The 19190-nt window shown below is 39.6% G+C and overlaps 1 protein-coding gene across 24 annotated transcripts in view; it reads left to right on the top strand.

Annotated features, from left to right (window-relative positions):
- The window catches only part of DTNA (dystrobrevin alpha), a 230317-nt gene that overhangs the window by 178946 nt on the left and 32181 nt on the right, over nt 1–19190 (top strand). For 12 of the 24 annotated variants that reach the window (XM_082043791.1, XM_082043810.1, XM_082043812.1 and 9 more), the window contains 5 exons: nt 1060–1184; nt 5347–5427; nt 7280–7369; nt 12899–12976; nt 13599–13691. In XM_082043791.1, the coding sequence (XP_081899917.1) occupies nt 1060–1184; nt 5347–5427; nt 7280–7369; nt 12899–12976; nt 13599–13691 (467 nt within the window). The remainder of the gene's footprint in view (nt 1–1059; nt 1185–5346; nt 5428–7279; nt 7370–12898; nt 12977–13598; nt 13692–19190) is intronic. The other 12 variants (XM_082043803.1, XM_082043805.1, XM_082043793.1 and 9 more) reach the window with 3 other exon arrangements.

Here is a 19190-nt window from a genome sequence, read left to right as displayed (position 1 = left end):
TTGTGCACATATATACTACTACTCCTGTTAAGTTCCAAAAAGATTTTTAAATTTCAGCATGTTCAGCTGTGTTTCAGAGGAGGAGACAAGTGTAAGGATCAGTACCCCTGTTTACTGGCAGAGAAGCTGAATCACAGAGCAGTGGGTTGGATTCCCTTAGAATCTCTCACACCGCCTAAAAGACACCCAAGATCTCTGAGCCCCTCCTTAGGAAAGTGTTCAACTACAAAAAGTGTCCAAACAGAAGCAGAAAATACTGATCATTTTTTTTTTAGACTTACTGATGGGATCTCAGAGTGAAAAGCGTGCTTCTTGCACAGAGCCTCTCCATCTTTTGGTGACAGTGACATCTTTTGGTGTCAACCTCTTCTGGTGCACTGTCACCATGATGGGGCAATTCCCACCATGCATGTTTCTGAAATTTCCCGCTCCCTGGTGCGTCAGGGGCTGCAGCGGCCATGGGAGGTGGAAGAGAAGCTTTATAACAGCAGCTAAGCAGTGCAGGGTGCTGATGCTGAGGAAAGAAATTCTAGCAAGAATACAGCAATCTTCTGTCTTGCCCACAACTTAGGAAGGAGATGGTGTCCCATATGGTATATCTATACGGACAGGCATACACAGATTTGTTCTGCTTGTACTCCCAGCTGGAGAGGTACAAGCCAGCTCCAGTCGAGGCCACGCTGATTTTGTGCTGTCCTTCATTCCATACTGCCCAAGTGCAGCGTTGCCAGGATCCTAGCCATGACAACTGCACCTGTCCATATAGATATGCGCTGACAACTGCACCTGTCCATATAGATATACGCTGCCAACTGCATCTGTCCATGTACGTGTACTCCCCCGAGCCCAGTCTAAAGGCCTCCAAGGATGAGGGTAATCTTTCCTCCAAACTGAGCTGTCTTTGCCTTACCAGATTCTCAGGGTGGGAGGGGGGTAAGGGGAGTGTCAGTCAATATGTATGTAAGCTGTAGAGCTTCCTGTTGTTTTGTGCTTCCTATAGCAGAAACAGTATGCACCTTACTTTGTCCAGATGACCTCTACCTTCCTTGTTCCTCCCAGAAATCACCTGCTAAGAAGCTAACTAATGCACTTAGCAAGTCTTTAAGCTGTGCTTCCAGCCGTGAACCTTTGCACCCAATGTTCCCTGACCAGCCTGAAAAACCTCTAAACCTGGCTCATATTGTGTAAGTATCTGTGTGCTGTAGCAAAAGTAAGCTTCATTGTAGGAGTTGCTTACACCGAGTGTAGATGCTATATCTCTGAACAAAACGAGAGGCAGCTGTGGCATATCAAGCTCGATGCATCACAAGTACAAATACAGCAGAAAACTTTTTCAAGGCGTAAAAGAGCGCTTTGCTCTTCAGACACGAGGTGTCTCTGACAGATATATAGAGCCAAATCCCTGTTACGCTTGACTGTCAGTTAAAACCTCTTGTGGAGGTGTCATGGGAAGGATGATGTTCTTTGGAATGAATCATCCAGAGTTGGATCTGCTGAGCTGCCCTGCTGCAGTGTGTGGGGTAAAAGCCTGGCTCTGCTGGTGAGGCAGCCATCATTTCCCAGGGCAGAGTTTGGCCATCCTTAAGAGAAATGGGAAGAGACAGAGAGCGTGAAACTGAAAGAGAAGCCTCTGTTCCCTGTTGGCTGGAGGCCCTCGAAGGCCTGGGGGTATGGCAGAGGATAACGGGTAGTTAAAAACTGGGCTACTGTGTATGGATTAAATGCATTTAGGCAAGGCAAGGGGAAGGTATTGTAATTGAGTAGGATCTGTTCCAAAGCTTTGCTGTGAAATTAACACCTTCCCTTCTTCCTAACTATACAGGCAGAATTTAGAGTGATTGGATGTGAGAATGACCGACCATCTATTTTGTTTTATGATACAGTTTCTCTTTATTAATAGATTAAAGGCAATATAACTTGGCAATGTATATTGGCTATAATGATACGTGAGTGAAAAACCTGGAAGTTGCGGAGGTAGCATGATCTACAGCATAATTCACATAAATTAACTGAGGGGAGAGGTATGCTACAGTACCTCCTGGGGAATGTCTTCTCACTGATCTGATTTTTATTTTTAAACATAATAGAAGTTGAGGGAAACTGCTCTGGGCAGGAATCCAGGCAAAAGGGGGTTTATATGTGCATTTAAGGGAAGAATTTTGGCAACAAAACAATATCCTTTTATTAGCTTCCAGCTTAAGTGGGAACAAGTATTCTCTGCATTACTATACAGCCTTTCCTTTTCATCATTCTTCCACCTTTGAGTAGTACCAGACAGAAATACTGCCTGGTTTTTCTTCTTTACTGGTACCACACAAAATTTTCAGCTAAGTGAGAAACACATACAAGGCTCATCTAGTGAAGTAGTTATCAAGGTGTCATTAACCTGATGGAGGAACTCCTCCCCTCCCCCAATGGAGAAGTCATTTTTCCTTTCTATACTTAAGATTATCAACAAAAAAGAAACACCAGACTGCAGAGATGACAAATGGCATGGCCAGTACATCATGGAGGGATTTTTAGAGGCGTTCTGCACTGGTCTGATTTAATTTCCTTCTAAGCGTATGGGACCATTATTTTTGAAGTGTGAAGAGGTTAGACCAGCATGGAGCACTTTGGAAAATTCCTCTTGTGTAATTTGGTTTATTACTGTGGGTATGTGTTATGCCATAACGTGCATTTATTATGTAGCATATTTCAATAGTATTGAATGTTTTCTGCCTCCTTGACAAAAGTTGATTTGAGTATCATCAGCTCTGAAGTTTAGAAATAACCTCAGAAAATACACATTTATAGTCAATAGCTAAGTTTTCCTTTGCTTTACCATCAAATCTGCTGTTCTTTTCGTATCACACAACTGTATATGTATGTTTGGACATCTCTTTGATATTGAAGCTGAACCTGAGAAATATGACCATGGGCATCAGCCTTTAAGGAACTTACCTTGGGAAAGCTCAGATTAGTTTAATAGTAGTTTTCTTCATATAAGAAGAATTGGCAAACTAATGCTAATCACAAACCTTTGCAAAGCCTTGGAGTTTGTAGACATTTGTACACAAGAGTAACTTTGCATATTTAAACAGCATCAATCACCTTTTATACATACAGGCTCTCATGCTTTTTGCAGAATCAGGGTCATAAGAATGGAGTATGGCCAATGCACTACTTAGACCATATACATATTAAACTGACAATTTAATTAATGATCTCTTTTCCATTTCATTTTGGCTGCATAAGAGATACTTGGTGAGTATTTTTCTTCTTTAGTACACTTATTGGAGGAAAACAGCTTGGAAAAAAAATGTGTTAATCTTAATATTACCAATCCTCGACTTTTTATCAGAGTCCAGAACCAAATAAATAATTGTCTTTGTGTACAGAGATGGTGAAAGGGAAGACCTCTTTTGGGGGTTACAGACTTTCCCTCGCACCCTTATTGTGAGATAAAGCCTAGAGAAGACATTAACCTGCAGTGTGTCTGTGGTGATCCGCTGGGATCCGTGGGTGCCACATACCCACTTCCTTCTCCCTCAGCAGAGGTGGGATGGCTGCAAGGCACAGCAGAGCCCGAGCTCTGCCATGGGATCGCTCCTGCTGCCTCTTTCCCTGGGACAGCGTTGAGAACCAACCACTCCTCCCTTCACCTCTTTTGTTTAGGACTCCACAGCCCAGAGTTGGACCCATCTTTCAGAAACCACGGCATGTGCCCGGTTTGTTTTTGAATGTGTTCACGGGCCAGTGATTGCATTGAGAAAAGGAAAAATACAGTAGTCAGGTGTAGTTGGTATGAACTGTTTCTCTTGCATCAGTTACCAGCTTACAGTTCCCAGGCAACAAAATACCAGTTGCTTACCCATGAAATAAAACTAGTTTCTAAGTATTCTCTCGAAGTTTATTTTCAAATCTTTACATTTCAAGACTCATGCCACACTGACCTTTCCAGAGGATTGGCTCTGATCAAGGCCTCATCCAAGCTCTTCCTGCCTCTGATGAAGGAGTCCATGAAAAATAATATTAAACGCTTCTCCATAAGTACATAGAGCACAAGGTGCTGCTTCTCAGATTTGTGGCTGACCAGAACTGAAGTTTTTCATGTGGGTCTACAGGCACATTGTTAGGTTAAAACCATATTTTCATATAAAGAAATAACATGCCAAATCCTAGATCTTTCTATTCCAAGTTTTAAACTTCTTATAATTGGTGTATTTTCATGCTGAGGAATCTGTTTGGACTTGTCAAAGACCACATTTATGCTGTTTTCTAACAGTTACAAAATAAAGAAAACTTATCTTAATTGTTCACTTCTGTGCAGAACCGGCTTTCTTCATTTGTTACAAATGGTTTGAATGACCGGTTGTCTTGCACAATTAGAGCCCACTGAATATTTTGCAGATGACTACTGTATTTTCATTTGCACATTTGCAGAATTCAGAAAGCAACACAGATCTTTCACAGAGCTTAAAAGGGATATTAGCCAACTTGAAATCTAGGCAATTTGAAATGTGAATTATATATGGCTTCAGGTTCTGCTCTTATCTGATTGAAAACCCTGTGATTTTTAATAACATATTTTTTAGTTTTTCCAGAGTGTCTATATCTTTTGCCCAGTGTTGCATAAGGCGTCCATTAAGAAGGGGAAATGTCTACTTAATGAATACAGAAGAAAAAATTATGCACGAAATATTTTTTAAGAGTAGACAATAGAAAAAAACAGAGGAAATATTCCATCTCGTTTCATTTTTACTAAGAGCAGGAAATAAAGGATGTAATAATAAAACCATCATTATTAATGGGTCCTCTTAAACTAGATACTTACTTTAAATTTTGATTTGGGAGTTGAAAAGCTTTGCAGTTAAACCAGTTTAGTAGTACGTGTATTTTATGGGACACTTTGGTCACTATGTGGATGTGGTAGCCTGGAGCTCCCACTGGGGATAACCTCATGAAAAGCTGTGTAACTTATTGGCGGTGACCCCCTGCAGAACTCCTTGCTGCCGCAGCACTCAGCCTCGCTGGCTGGAAGCAGCAGCTACACCCTGGACTACAGGCACTGGAAAGGAAAAACGGCATCGTGGTTGTTTTGCTAAAGCAGGGGAAAAAATTAATCAAAATGCTTAAAACTCCCCTCAAAACACACAAAAGTGTTTTTTCCTTTCAGCGTGTTTTTATTAACTTCTGCTTAGAAACACAGCATCTTTAATTCAGAGCTATTGCTACTTAAAGCAGAAGATGCCAGTAGTAATTCTACTTTAAGCAAGAAGCTGATTTCATTCTCTGTAAATGTTGTTGCTGATGAGTTTTCTTTTGTCCAACATGAATGCAGCTGGATATTTTGCCTTCTTCTAGGCCCCCCCGACCTGTAACCAGCATGAACGACACACTCTTCTCCCACTCCGTTCCCTCAGGAAGCCCTTTTGCAAACAGAAGGTGAGTTCTTACTGTAATTTAAGCTAAACCATTATATGAGGGTGATGGAGGTTTCAGTTTTCAATTCCAACCCCCCAGGAAAAAAAAAATCAAACAGCACACAACCAAAATAAAATTGAATGACATGAGCAGAAAATGCCTTGGTTAGTTTGGACTGATGATATATAGAAGGAGAGCTGGCATTAGGGCACCCCAGACTCCTCACGACAGAGAACTGAATTTCAGTTCTCATTTGATCCATTACATCCCACTAAATGTGTTCACATGCAACCCAGGCAGCCCCCCCTACGGGCTGAAAATGGGCTGTTGATGAGAAGCCGTTTTGTAGCAGCACTGTGGGAACAGAAACTGGGACGCGCCGTTGCCTACTGGGAATGCCTGCATCGTACTGCAAGATATGATAGGAACACAGAGAAAATGTCTTCATCCTTTCAAGATAGAGCAAGACATCCTTACTCCTGTTAAATCACTCAGATTTTCATTAAAGGTTACAAGAGAGAAGGAGCTGATTTTGCCATTTGGTGACAAACAAACCAAAGAGGAGTGGTCAAAAACATTAATCCCAAATAAAAGGTGCTTGCAGCTGAGTGTCTCCATTTTGGCTCAGTATTTTGGGTCATACGGCCAAAATATTTGTGTAACATTTACTAGCTGTTTCACCCCATCTATGTAAGCCTACTAATGCACATAGATGAGAAGGTGGCAGAAAAATAACATCCTGCTGTGTTGGGGAAGACGAGCGATAAGTTTTCCTTGAGTGCATTTTATTGCTTGGTTCCTGCTGCACATATCAGTGCTTCAACCTTCCCAAATAACCAAACACAATCTTGGGGTATGCATGGCTGCATTTTTTAACACCAGATTCAAACCTGCAGTGTACCACACTGCAATGTCAGAGTCAGGAGGTATTACTATTACTTCAATTTATTGTTATCTTAGTGCAAGTAGCTGCTGGATGCGACTGAAATGCTTTTTGAAAGCCAGTCCCAAAGCAGCCCCCATGACCAGATCTGCTGCCTGTACAGACAGTGAGCCTGCAAATGCAAATTGATTTCTGTTGTTAGGGTATATGGGATTTTATGTGCCAAGGCAAGGCAGGATAATCCATTTTGGCCTCTATAGGACAGGTCATTAAGAGCAATGTGTTTAAGAATGTAGCTGTTGCTTTTGTTTATCCCCAAGAAGTCCCTGTGTTCATTCAACAGAAGTATGCTTTGCCATTTAGACCAGGGACCTGCAGTAATAATCACAGCACTATCACTGTGCTGCTTGTTTTTCTTTATGTATGAAAAACTCCTGATTATTTTACTTCCATGTTCTTTACTTATTCAACTGTCTGTCTTTAACTGTCAGGATTAAACATACATGATTCCTGAGCCATTAGAATTCCTTGTCTCCCAGCAGAAGAACTCCTTGATGGAGAATCCCCCAAAAGCAGGAGACAATAAAACCCACCCTACCATAGGTACTTCCTTATAAATGGATAGTATGACATCCTTATGCAGCAAAAAGTTTCCATGATGCAGCAGTCAGTTCTGGCTTTTTTAGGGTTAACAGTACCATGATATATAAAGCAATTCTATTGCTTGTATATTAAAAGTTTTGTTACTTTTGTTTCGTTGACCTGGCAGGATTTTGAGTGCTTGATAACTTATTATTTTTATTTTCATATCTTATAAATTTAACTTGTGTCTTTTTATTCAAAAGACACAGCACCCTGCAAACTGTCAAGTCAATATTATTTCTAAATGGTTGCAAATTGCATTCATTGTAATGAACCCACTCTGAACATGCTGCTTTCTGTATATATTTTGGGGGGTATTAACAAAGTTTCATTGTTTGAATCATTCAGGTTACTTGGGGGTATAAATGCAGCCAGTCCTGTGGCTGATGAGCATTCTCTTATAAAGCTGTATGTAAATCAGCTTCACAACAACTCACGGTCAGTATGAGAGCACTAACCCACTAATTGCCATAGTTCTGTAGCTCATGCACTAAATCATTAGCGATTCTGCTAAACTACTAAAGATATTCTTTAAGGAAGGCTTTGATGGGCTAGAGGGTTTCTGTGGCTCTAATTAGTCTTTTGAACAGACTTCCTGCTGGCTCTGGGCTTTGCCAACTTCTCTCGCTTCTGCACAGCACAAATCTTCCATTTTACCCTTTCACGCGGGATTAATATTAATGTATCTAAGGGAAATCTGAAACATTGGTTTTGAAGACTGAAAAAACTGCACCTTTATGGTTTCATCGTCAGTGTATGGCTTGCCTGTTGTGTTCTTGACCAAAGAATGGAAGAGGCTTGCATGAGAGCCTGGAAACGACTCCAGGTCTCACATCCAGCCTCCTCTTCTTCCGCTGTGGCTGTCCCTGCTGGGGGTTACTGTCCTGCCAATAACCTGCCCAGAGCCCTTTGCTTTGCTTTTCAAAACGACCACAGAAAATGCCAATCTAAATCCTACTGAAGCTAATGAAGATTTCCCATTTATGTAGCAAGCACTGGATTTGGATGGATGCCTCTGGTTGCTGCACCTGTTTTCTAGCATTCTCTCTCATGTTAGTGGCCTAAAGGAAGAGCCTATTTCATTCTGCATAAAAGAAATATGCAGTTAGATAAGAACAGTTTCCTCAGTTTTTTTACTGTGGAGTGTAATGACCTTTCATTTTTTTCTTTTTTGATTAGTCCATGACCATTAGTTATAATTCAGGAAGAAAGTACTGAGACCCAAGGTATTTTTCAGCTAAATGCCGAGTCCTTCGGTCTGCATTAGACTAATAACAGTATCTTCATTCATTCTTTTAGGTTTTACTATTATTATTGCCCTGGGAAAATCTGGCCTCATTAGTGGAAGCTCATCCCCTCATACATCAGAGAAACAGACTTTGACAGCTGTGTTTGCAGTTGTGCTGATTTTATATTAAATGCTCCATGATTCATATTATAATAAAAATTGTACATACTCAGGGTAAAATTTCTAGCTGAACATAATCAAAGCTAAAAGCTCGGCTAGCTGGGTTGCCACTGCAGACAACTTATGGTTACTTTAATTTGTGTTGCAATCTAGTCCAGAGGTTTTAGATAGCTTTTAAAAAGAAGTTTTTATGTAATTAGAATGTGTATGCACAGACTGTCATTTGTAGCATTCCCATGGTATTTGTTTTGGCTACTTGTGTTCACATAAGAACATAATGATTCGCAAACACTTTCTCCCTGTAACAGTAAATGCTGAATTCAGCACACCGACTCATTGTACTGCTGGAAATGGGTATAGTATCATATGTTTGACACAAAATCATCTTCATTTCTGGATTCATGGGTGAAAAGGGGAAATGAACTGGCAAGAGGAAGAATTTTATTAGAAAAATGATCTTTGCTAACTAGTAAATACAATGACAAATTGTGGGGAACAGCTGAAAATACAACATTATATGTTCTTTGCCATTTAATTGCATCTGAAGCACCGATTTTGGGTGGCTGCATGATTTCTCCAAAGCTCGAAGGAGGTTGGATTCACACTTTCCCTGAGGAGCTTCTTAGTTTCTTCAATCCACTTCAGAATCAAAATCCCTTTAAAATTCCTCTGCTTGCCTTGCTTAGTTTGAGCCACCATGTCCACAAGAGAACTGTCATGAGGAGTTTGGCATAAAAATTACAAGCACCTTTCTTCTAAATATAGGTAGCTTGGAAATTTATATCAACAAGATTCTCTGTACAGCCCAAGAACAACTTTAAAGCACTTACATTAGAAAAGATGAAACAAAAAATCCATTATCTTCTCCAAAATACCAAATCAGTCATTTGCTGCACTACCAGCTGATATGTGATTAAAACTGCAAGGTCTGTAATTTTTTACTGTAGCTAATATTCAGTTTTTAATCTCACTTTTTTTTTTTTTTGTCATCACCGATTACCTAGAGGGCAGCAGAACAAGGGAATATTGTTGCAGAGGAGGTAATACCCTTGCAAACCCAATGAATTGGATATGTTATATCAAAGCAGGTAAATTGAGATTATGGAAAGTTCTGTCCAGTCAAGAGGAATAGCTCTATACCCTGAATTAATGTTTTCTTCCTTATTTGGATTCTGTTGTTCCCCAGCTGCAGTCTGTCAGTGCTGCCTTAAGGAGCATACCTACCGTAGTAATGGATGCGATCTCTTTCTTAATAAAAGTCTTCTTTAAGCTATTGAATTATAGGGCTATGGTGGGATAAGATGAAACAGAATGTTTTTTCTCTCATTTTTTTCTCAGCCTCCCCCCTCACAGCTAATACATTTAGTTCTTCTAAAGGAGTAATAAATTGGAATAAATGGAGTGATGCAGCACATTCTGATGAACTTGAAATTACTTGGCAATTCTGTGGTAGATGGAAAGAATGCACTATGGTACCAAATTCCCATAGCCAAGGAGAAATTGAGTCTTACTTAATGTTGAGTCAGAGTAGCTGATGCCTTTTTTTAAAAGCTGAAAAGAATTGGATATTCTATCTGGGCATAGCGAGCAATTGGGCCAGTTTCTCCACAACAGCTAACTTTGGGCAAAACATACTGGTTGCTGCTCCTGTCCATGTTTCTCTCTCTAAGAAGTGTGATAGACTTAAACTGCATGTTGCCTGCTTATGTTTTCAGAACACGATGAAAATCCTCCTTATTTCATTAGCAATATTCTACCTGCTAAAGGAAAGGTTTATATGTCTGATTGTTTTGGTAGCCAGGTAAACACTAAAGAGGATTTAATATTTACACCAGTACTGTTAGATCTGCTCAGAGTTGGAGGTTTTGCTTCTCAGTTTACATGGGGAAGTGTTCTTTGGCGTCTTACAAAATGTTTCATGTTAACAGGGATGTATATCTTTAGAATATATGTTCGAGTTGGTAGGACCCAGAGAAAGTCACTGTGACCAAAACAATCTCTGAGGTATTAGCTGTGTTTTGGGGAATACATGGAGGATGCAGAAAGGTGTAGAAGAAGGACAAATGTCAGCTCTTCCAAAAGAAGGAAGGTTCAAGGCCATAACAGGGATAGAGATTGAAGGCATTATGTGAGAGACAGCCTAACCTTGGTATCCAAAAATACTGAAATTACGAAAGAATTAGTGAGCACCTGGAGGATAATAAACCAATGAGAAACAGCCAGTATGCATTTGTCAAGAAGAAATTATGTCAAACCAAACTAATTTATTTCATTGACAGGATAACTGCTCCAGTGGGTAAAAAAGAAGCAGCAGATATGATACAAGCTGATGATACAAGTCCTTAAAAGTACTTTTGACACAGACCCATGTGACACAGAAGTACCCAAAGGAAATATGAACTAGGGAAAATTAGTATAAGAGCGACACCGAAAATCAGTGATTACATTTTCAAAAGTTTGCTGTTGGTCTAGGAGAGGGACATATCAGCTGGCATTCTTGAAAACTATCCTAAGTCAGGCACTCTGGACTATTTCTTGTAATGACCTGAGCAATAGAGTGAGTGTATGCAATTTGTAGGTGTTACAAAGGTTGAAACAGTTCCGGGAAGGAGTGCTTGGAGAGAAGTTTCTAAATTAAAATATTAGCTCAGTTGCAATGGTAGTAATTGATGTCCAAATGATCTGAAATCAGAAGAAACTCAGTAATTATAAGGGAAAAATACTGTAGCAAGGAAGCAAATAATCAAATAAAAGATGGAGCATAACTGGATGGACAGAAATATTTTAACAGAGGACCTAGCAGTTGCAGTGAACCACAGACTGACTGGAGTCAGCAATACGATTGTTAGATTGCATCTGACCCGGGGACATCATGTGGAAAGCCATTAAAACTCATTCCCTGGAAGAGGAGACATCTGCCTGGAGGTTTGTACTCAGTGTAGGGCAACAGCACAGGGACAGATTTGCCAACCAGCATGAGACAGTCCAGAGACATCCAAAAATCAAACAAGCTTAGAAAACTTAACTCATAAGAAGATGTTGGAAGATATAAGTTTACTTAATCAGCTAAGAAGGAAATGAATGTTGATAGTCACAATATCAATTGCTCAGTGACTGAAGTTTGCTTGCCTGTCCCTCCACCCAAACTGTGTTGCTTCTGGAGCATGGGAGGGGAAAATTTATGGTTGGTGGGTGGCATGTCACACTGCACTGTTAGAAAGGAAAGCACAAAATCTGCCCTGGGGTCTCTGGTCTCCCTTTGTGGCAATATATTAATATTTATCTTTACTTAAGAAGAAAACACTGTATTTTTGTCTGATATGGCACACCCTGTACCCTTCAAATGCATTTTTCTTCTGCAGCTGGGAAAATAACATGGTGAAATACCTATCCTTATAGATGGCATGGAGCATGTTTATCTGTGTGGAAATCGCTTCTGTGGAAACACAACACAGCATGCTGCTGGGCATAGGAATGTGAAGCAAGCATTTTTTTCTCACTGTGCTGTACTGCATTTCATTTAGCTATCTTCCAGATTTATTATAAATCAATAGGGCTTGGGTTCTTGGGACACACTGTGATACCGTCCTTTCCAGAACCCCACTGCCAGCCTCGACCTCCCAAAGGAAGAGGAATGGCACACACCTCATCTTACTGAACTCCTTCTTTGTCCTAATAGTAAAGTTTGTGGTCTTCAGTTCAGCAGAGCCACATCTGCTCAGATGTTACACATTTGTGTAACATCATGTGCCTGTACACACACACACACGAATGCAGAGGTGCCCGCAAGCTCACACACTGGTCTTTTGAACAGACATTTACAGTATCAATAGCCAAACCAAAAAATAAAGGTGAATAATTTTTTTTAAAAGAAGACAGTAAAATACATTTTTGCTTTGCTTTGTTTTTTTTTTAAACAAAAGTGCTGCAGCATGAAAGAAAAACTAACATTTAAATCTCTCCATTTTGAGCCAGTGTTATCTTAAGAAATTATTAACAGATATTTTAGCACTGGAAAAGTTGCGGTTACTGCAATCCATCAAATACTGCAATTAGACAAAGAAGTGGGTTCGATGAACTGTATCTTTTTAAAAATCATCAGAACAACAGTACTTCTGAAAATTAAATTAGTGTGTCCCCCATTACTGGAGGTAGGTAAAGAACATTTTTGTAGATTATTGAAACTATTTTATAGCAAATGTGGACAAAGGCAATTTATGTGTTATGGTGAAGCTTTCCCAGCTTGAAAGCTGTTATTTCAGAAGATGTTTACCTCAGACTCCACCTGGAAGCTACACAAGTCCTCAGCTTGTAAGAGAAGCACGTTTTGTTGGTCTTTCCTGTAGTGAAGGCTTTATAGTTTGCTTTTGGAGAATGGGAAGAAAAACTCTGATTCCTGACTCTGCATGTCCCAAAGTTTTCTAAAATTTCTTTGAAGATTCTTTTGTTAGTTTTATTCAGTTCAGGGCACTTGAATGAGTTTCTCCACACACTGTTCTGTAATGAATTTCAGGCATCACTGTTTACCCTCTTCTTAGTTTTCCTGTCTTATTAACTAGCTCTCCTTCCAAGAATACTGAAGTAGAGCAGAGCAAACTGCTGGCTAGGGCTGCTCCAGCTTTCTTGAAAGGCAAAGGGTAAGTTGAAGAGAGAGTATGTTCGTAGCTTGCACTAACACAGCTAAACCAAAACCTTTTCCTCCATTCCTCCCACTTTTAGTGTGTTCTGTAAACATATTTCCTGAGAAAATTATAACCAATTAACACAGTGAGCTAAGCAGGGCATCTTTAAATACATTTGTCTGCACCTGGATGAGTGAGGTCTTGAGCAGACACTTCCAGACAAATCTAACTTGTGAATTCAGTATGTTAGTTTTGTGTGTAACAAATGTGTATTTAATTTATATATACAATATATAGTATATTAAAATGAAGAGTGCTGACCTCACAATATGCTGTATTTTGAAATAAATGGTTCTGTACAGCTCCAGTCCCTGGCCCGATCTGGCATCTCACTGATTTCTGAGGCTGGCTCTGTAATCAAGTGAGATTCTATCATCCTAAGCCATTAAATACTTAACATATAAATTACAGTAATAACAAAATAATTTCTGCACTTTTTTTTTTCTTCTTTTTTTCTAAGAACACTTAAGTATTCGTTCCTAAATTCCCATTTCACAATCTCACTTGCTCTGCTTTCTCTGTTTATTTCCCTCTGTCTGTCCGGACTGCACCCTCTCTCCCCCCGTCCCCGTTCCAGGTTACAGTACAGCCTCGATGTTGCAGACAGGCTGGCCGATGAACATGTACTCATCGGGTTGTATGTCAACATGCTGCAGAGCAACCCCGCACGGTTAGTGCAGGTTTGGCACCTTTGGGGAACCCAGGAAAGGGACGTTGGTCGGCCAAATGCTCTCACTGTTTCCTTCTGGCTACAAGCTGAAGCAGCTCTTTATTGAGCACTAACCTAGAGGGAGTGCGTATGAACATGGGGTATGTCCTCCCAAAGTTGGTGGATTGTGGCGATTGCTGGCGATATTAAGGAACGAGGTATTGCAAATAGTTGCTTAGTTAAGAACGGCTGTACAAGTTGATTTGAGATACTGAGCTCTAGTCAGTGCAGGACTTAGTGGTGGTACAGAAATCTTCACACAATGGTGACTAACAAGTCCATGTTTTCAAAGTAATAATTTTTGAGGTGATATATAATTTGTAGCTTCACCTTATCTTGAAAGTAAGAAGTGGTAATAGTATGTAAACAATGATAATAATAGGAATTTGCTTATTAGCCTAGTGAAGGAAATAGTTCATTTCAACTTTTACTTACATTAGGCATTGTTTTAAAATCTGCCTGATTTCTGCTTTGTTTGCATCTTGTATATGAATTTTCCCTTATCTTTCATTTAGACTCAAGTATGACAGGTTTTTAAGTGCATGTCTTGAGCACAGTTCATTATTTCTGCTGGAAGGAATACGGAGCTTTATCTACTAAACCCATCCGCTGTCCCAGCACTTGCAGATGGTGACATCGCAGCTGGCCACCCCGGGGAGGGTGAACTCTGGCTCACCTCTCCAAGTGCAACAATACTCGAGACTTTCCAGCCCTGTACCAGCCAGGTGGTTAGCGGTGTAGTATGTGGCTCTAGAAAATGTGGCCCAGAACAGAAAACCACCACTGAGGTCTCCTTGTGAGTGCCTAGCCTTATCTTTACTATCTTCATCCTCTAAATTTCATTCCAAGCTGTTCCTTCAAGCTTTTGAGCTAGCCTCACCAAGTCATAGTACATTTGTATCCAAATACACACGTATGAATTAAGTGCCATAACATCCTTCAAATTTAATGTTTTTGAGGGATGAATGGAGAGTGGCTGATAATGGCCTTAATTATTTAAACAACCAATGCAAAGCATAGTACATAACATCTGATTACTGACATTAAATCACTGCAGTCACAGCGTCCTCAGTGAGGAACGATCTCAGTTATTTGTATGATACCAATTAGGTTTTGACAGGAACATAACTGAGAGGCGCTGCATTGCCATTTTCTGCTTCGTTGCAATGAGACTGCAAGCTGAGAATGGGAATGCTTGTATTTTGGTAAAGACAAGAAGAAGAAAGTGTTGCCATCCTGAAGCTCCTGTGTGAAGCCCGATTTCAGGAGAGGTAGGTGAGGCCTCTGCAGGAGGCTCAGCCGCTGCATCTCATATTGGCTGGGGTGGCATCTTCAGGCAAAGGTGAACTCCTTCTGCCCGTGCCCCAAAGCAGCCAGATGCAGTTTGCTCACACCCCACGCAACTGTGTTAGGATGGTGCCAAGTTCAAGCTGTTTCACCCTGCAGCTTAACGAGATTCAGTAACTTGCGTGTAGTTAACGCATAAGTGGGTGGCTTCTGATTTAGAGGAAGCTGCAGGTAGCCAGCTCAACTGTTGGATCTGCCTGCAAAATACCACGTGCACATACCCATATGTGCCATCACATTGTTTCGAGTGCTACTGGCGGCCAAAGATGAAAAGAGGAATGATTGTAGCTCAATCTTCATCTGCAAGAAAAACCTACAGAAATACTGTGTGAGCATAATGCATAAAATGATCTTAAGAGCTATATAGTAGCATCTCAAAACAAAACAAATTGGGGGGTTTTTTTTAGATATGGAGTCAAGCTAATTTATACTGGCTAATGATCAGTCCAGTATAGCCCAGTATACCTTTTTTTTTTGGTTTGAAGCATAGCTAGTATTTCTGTTTGGGGTTTTTTTAATTAATTTTCACTGTTTATTTTTCATCTGCAGTTATTTGATACCGCAAGTAGAAGTACAAGTTGTCCTTTCCAGCTCTCACAGGCTAATAAGCTATTTGGGGTTTTTTTAGAATCCAGTGCTCCAGGGCAATTTAAGAAACAAGAGAAGTACTTAATTCATTATTTATAGTAACTGTATGAGTAGAAAAAGTATCCCTTAGCCAGGTGTTTTAGTTAGTTTAATTGTAATGGGTACTTTAGCCTGTAAAACCAATACTTGATATTTAATTTAATTCATCCATAGTGTCTGATTCTAAAACCGAACTTTTAACTGCGAATAGTTTTCCTTTTTGTTCTTAGAAGTTAGAAACTTTACGTAATTTTTAATATTAATTCCACATATTTCAGTCTTTTTCCTTTCAGGTGCAGAAAAAAATAAGATAAAATATATTATAAGAAGTAGATTATTTTTGTTCCAAATAAAGTTATTTGCTGATTTTTTTATGCTATACTATGTAGTAGTGATAAGTCATATTTCTGTACTGTGAAAGTGCCATGCTATTCTATGGTATTTTGAAAAGTGTTTATCAAGGGGGTGTACACAACAACTAACTAGCTAGAAAGGCTGGTCTAATCTTCCCTTGAAAGAGGAAAAGCATTTAGAGACCCACTGATTGTAGAGGAAACACTCACTCCCTTGAACGGAGTTAGTTTTTATGATTATACTCATATACTTAATTGTTATTAACATTTTGGTGGTAAAATCTTGGTGATTCTAAAGTAAATGGCAAATTAACAATAGCAGAGGGCTCAGGTGATGTGTCTCAGTTTAAAGTGCCTTAAAACCAGGATAATTTTGAAAGAGTCACAGATAAACCATCCTCAGAATACATTTGGTGGTTTGCTGTTAGGACATTGTTCTGATCAGCCCTAAAGCTTAGAAACCTAGCCCTTAACTTGTCAGTATTTTCTATAGTAAATTACTTAGGAAGTGAAGGTTTGTAGAATAAGCATGTCATGAAGACCACACTGATGCCTCTATTGCAAAAATTTCACGGGAGACTGGCATTTCCGAAACTTTTCTAACCAGTGGTGACACAATTTTAAGGCCATCGGGGGACATCTGTATCACCTATTGCAGGGTCCCTACTGCAGAAGCCTGAGAAATTGCAGAGATCCTTGAGTATCTTTCCTCTGCTCACAGGCTATCATATTTTTCATCCTTTGCCTGGAGGTTTGAGACCCTTTTCTTATGGATCCCCTTTAGACTGTGGAATATTATACAGATCAACTAAAGCCTGAAGAAGAAGTCATATTGTGCAGACAGTAAGACTGGATATTCACTCTACATCTGAATGATTATAATAATTCTGCCAATTATTGCACATAATTTTAAAGTCTTTAAAAAAATCGTCACTAGTGGAAAAGCAGTATTAAAAGTGTTGTTTAACTTTTTTAGAAAAGAAGGATCAGCAGCAGGATATTTGTATGCAAAATCTTCGTTTTCTTTGAAATGGATGCCTGAATCATTCTCTTGAGGGCCCCAAATTCTGCACACATATTCATTATGTTTTAATGCGTGTGTGTATTTCACTGTATCATTGTTCACAAAGTTGCTGAAGTAAAACAGAAGTGAATTATGACAAATCAGAACTCTGAGACATAAAAGTCTTGGCAGTCGAGGCTAATGCTGCTGTGCATAGCTCTCTGCTTAATGATCACATAGCATAGGTACATTCCAGAACTAAATTTATCTCAGACACTGAAATTTAATTTACAAAGCTTTGGGGCCAGTGATTTGTGGCATTCATAGACCAAATTTGACACGCTGCTACATCTATTTTATGACATGCACCTACACGTAAATATATATCAAAGACATTAAATAGCAAGTAAAAATCAAAAAGCTGCAGTGATTTAGTTCATTCAGTAAAGTCATTGTCTCGGGGGTTAACTCACATCTCAGAACTATGTTGCAGATTATGTTATGCCAACAAGTTGAACCATAGTAATTATTTTTCCAGGATGGATGATATGGTTGCACATTGCTGCAAAAAGGAGAATTGATGCTGAATCCTTGCTGTTTTCACAGCCATCTGTTAGGATGTGATGTTCTAGTCATGGAAAAATTAAAAATTAATTGTATTGTCATGAAAGTAACCCTTATTACCTGGTTTGCATATTTTATGTGTCTGCAAGAGCTGCTTGCCCCTTTCTTTCTCTGAATGACATATCAGGACAGTAAGCATGAATATGTAAGAAGCAGAACTGCATAAATTTAGAAAAATACCTTTAGCTTGGGTCTTTTCAGAAAGTAAATCAGTTATCCCACAAGAGTCTGGGTAAGCATAGAATGTATGTAACATAGAAAATATGTGGCAAAATAAATTAAACATAGCCAAAACCAAAAAGTCAGTATTCATCTGCAACCAGAAGTCTTATGTTCGGTCTGCCGCACAAGCCCAGCTTATACACAACCCCCCTGGGCCTAAGTTTTCATGGCTTTACTTTTTCTCTAAACTACATGTTTGTGGGCTCACAGGTTATTGTCAGAATGAAAGATGGTGTTTGTCTCTTTTCCCTTACCTCAGCAAGCCATAACAAATCCACATGACTCCCAGCTTTAGTTTAATGATCAATGAATATCAACCACTACTCATCTTTCAAACATCATAACTTCTAAGCCCCAGTGGACTTCATCAACCCAACCGCAAGATGCACGTTGTAATTCCCTGAGGTATCTGGGGATATGAACTCAATGAGAAAGATGCCGATTCTTCAAAAGCAGAACTTTTTACCACAAGTGCCATTTTTGTCTAGAAGGCTTTTCAAGTTCAAGGCACAATTTCTGACAAACATCAGAATGACATGCCCATGACCAAAATAAACCTTGTTTTGTGCATTCTTTTGAAACGTGAAGCTCATTCTCCAGCAGCCAGTTGTGTGCCCTGAAGAGCCCATGGGCAGAGACAGGGATGGGGAAGGGACAGAGGCAGGTGTGTCCCTGTCTCCCTTCAGCCAAAACACAGGACATTGCCAAGGGATAAGAAAAGAGGCCAGACTTCCCTCAGTCTGGGGAGGGAAGTATTCCACACAGCAAAGCATTCTTCTCGCTTCTTCTTAGGATCTTCATTTTTTTTTTCCCTTATATATACTGAAAGCAATGCAATATAGGATTCTAAATCCCCGGATCATCCAGGGTCAACAGAGTCCTCATCAAATTTCATTTTTTGTCAGTCTATCAGTTTTGATGGTTCTCTGCAAACTTCTAAATGTTTAGAAATAGTAAAGATTCTCACTATATTACCTTTTTACTGCTCATCCAACTAAATAATAGCCTCCATTTAAAATAAGGACAGCTGGCAAGGAATTAACCTGAGAGAAATATTTGCCTTTGATATTCTGAGGGGGAAAAAAACATAATAAGATTCAATATTTTAAAGGAATTTAGTGTATTTGCTGTTCTTATAGTTTCTTAGTAATTTTTATGGAGATTCTGTGCATGTGACCAAAGCTCTTCATAGTTGGTGCTAGTGGACTCCTGCATCCCGGCAGCAGGACTTGGCTCCAAGTTAAAGTGAGTCCAAGCCCGGGATCAGTGGTGATGTATAAGTAA

Source organism: Streptopelia decaocto, assembly GCF_964273445.1.
Source record: "Streptopelia decaocto genome assembly, chromosome: 2".
NCBI classification, from domain to species: domain Eukaryota; kingdom Metazoa; phylum Chordata; class Aves; order Columbiformes; family Columbidae; genus Streptopelia; species Streptopelia decaocto.
Note: the sequence above shows the minus strand (reverse complement) of the source record. Positions and strands in the feature narration are given on the sequence as shown.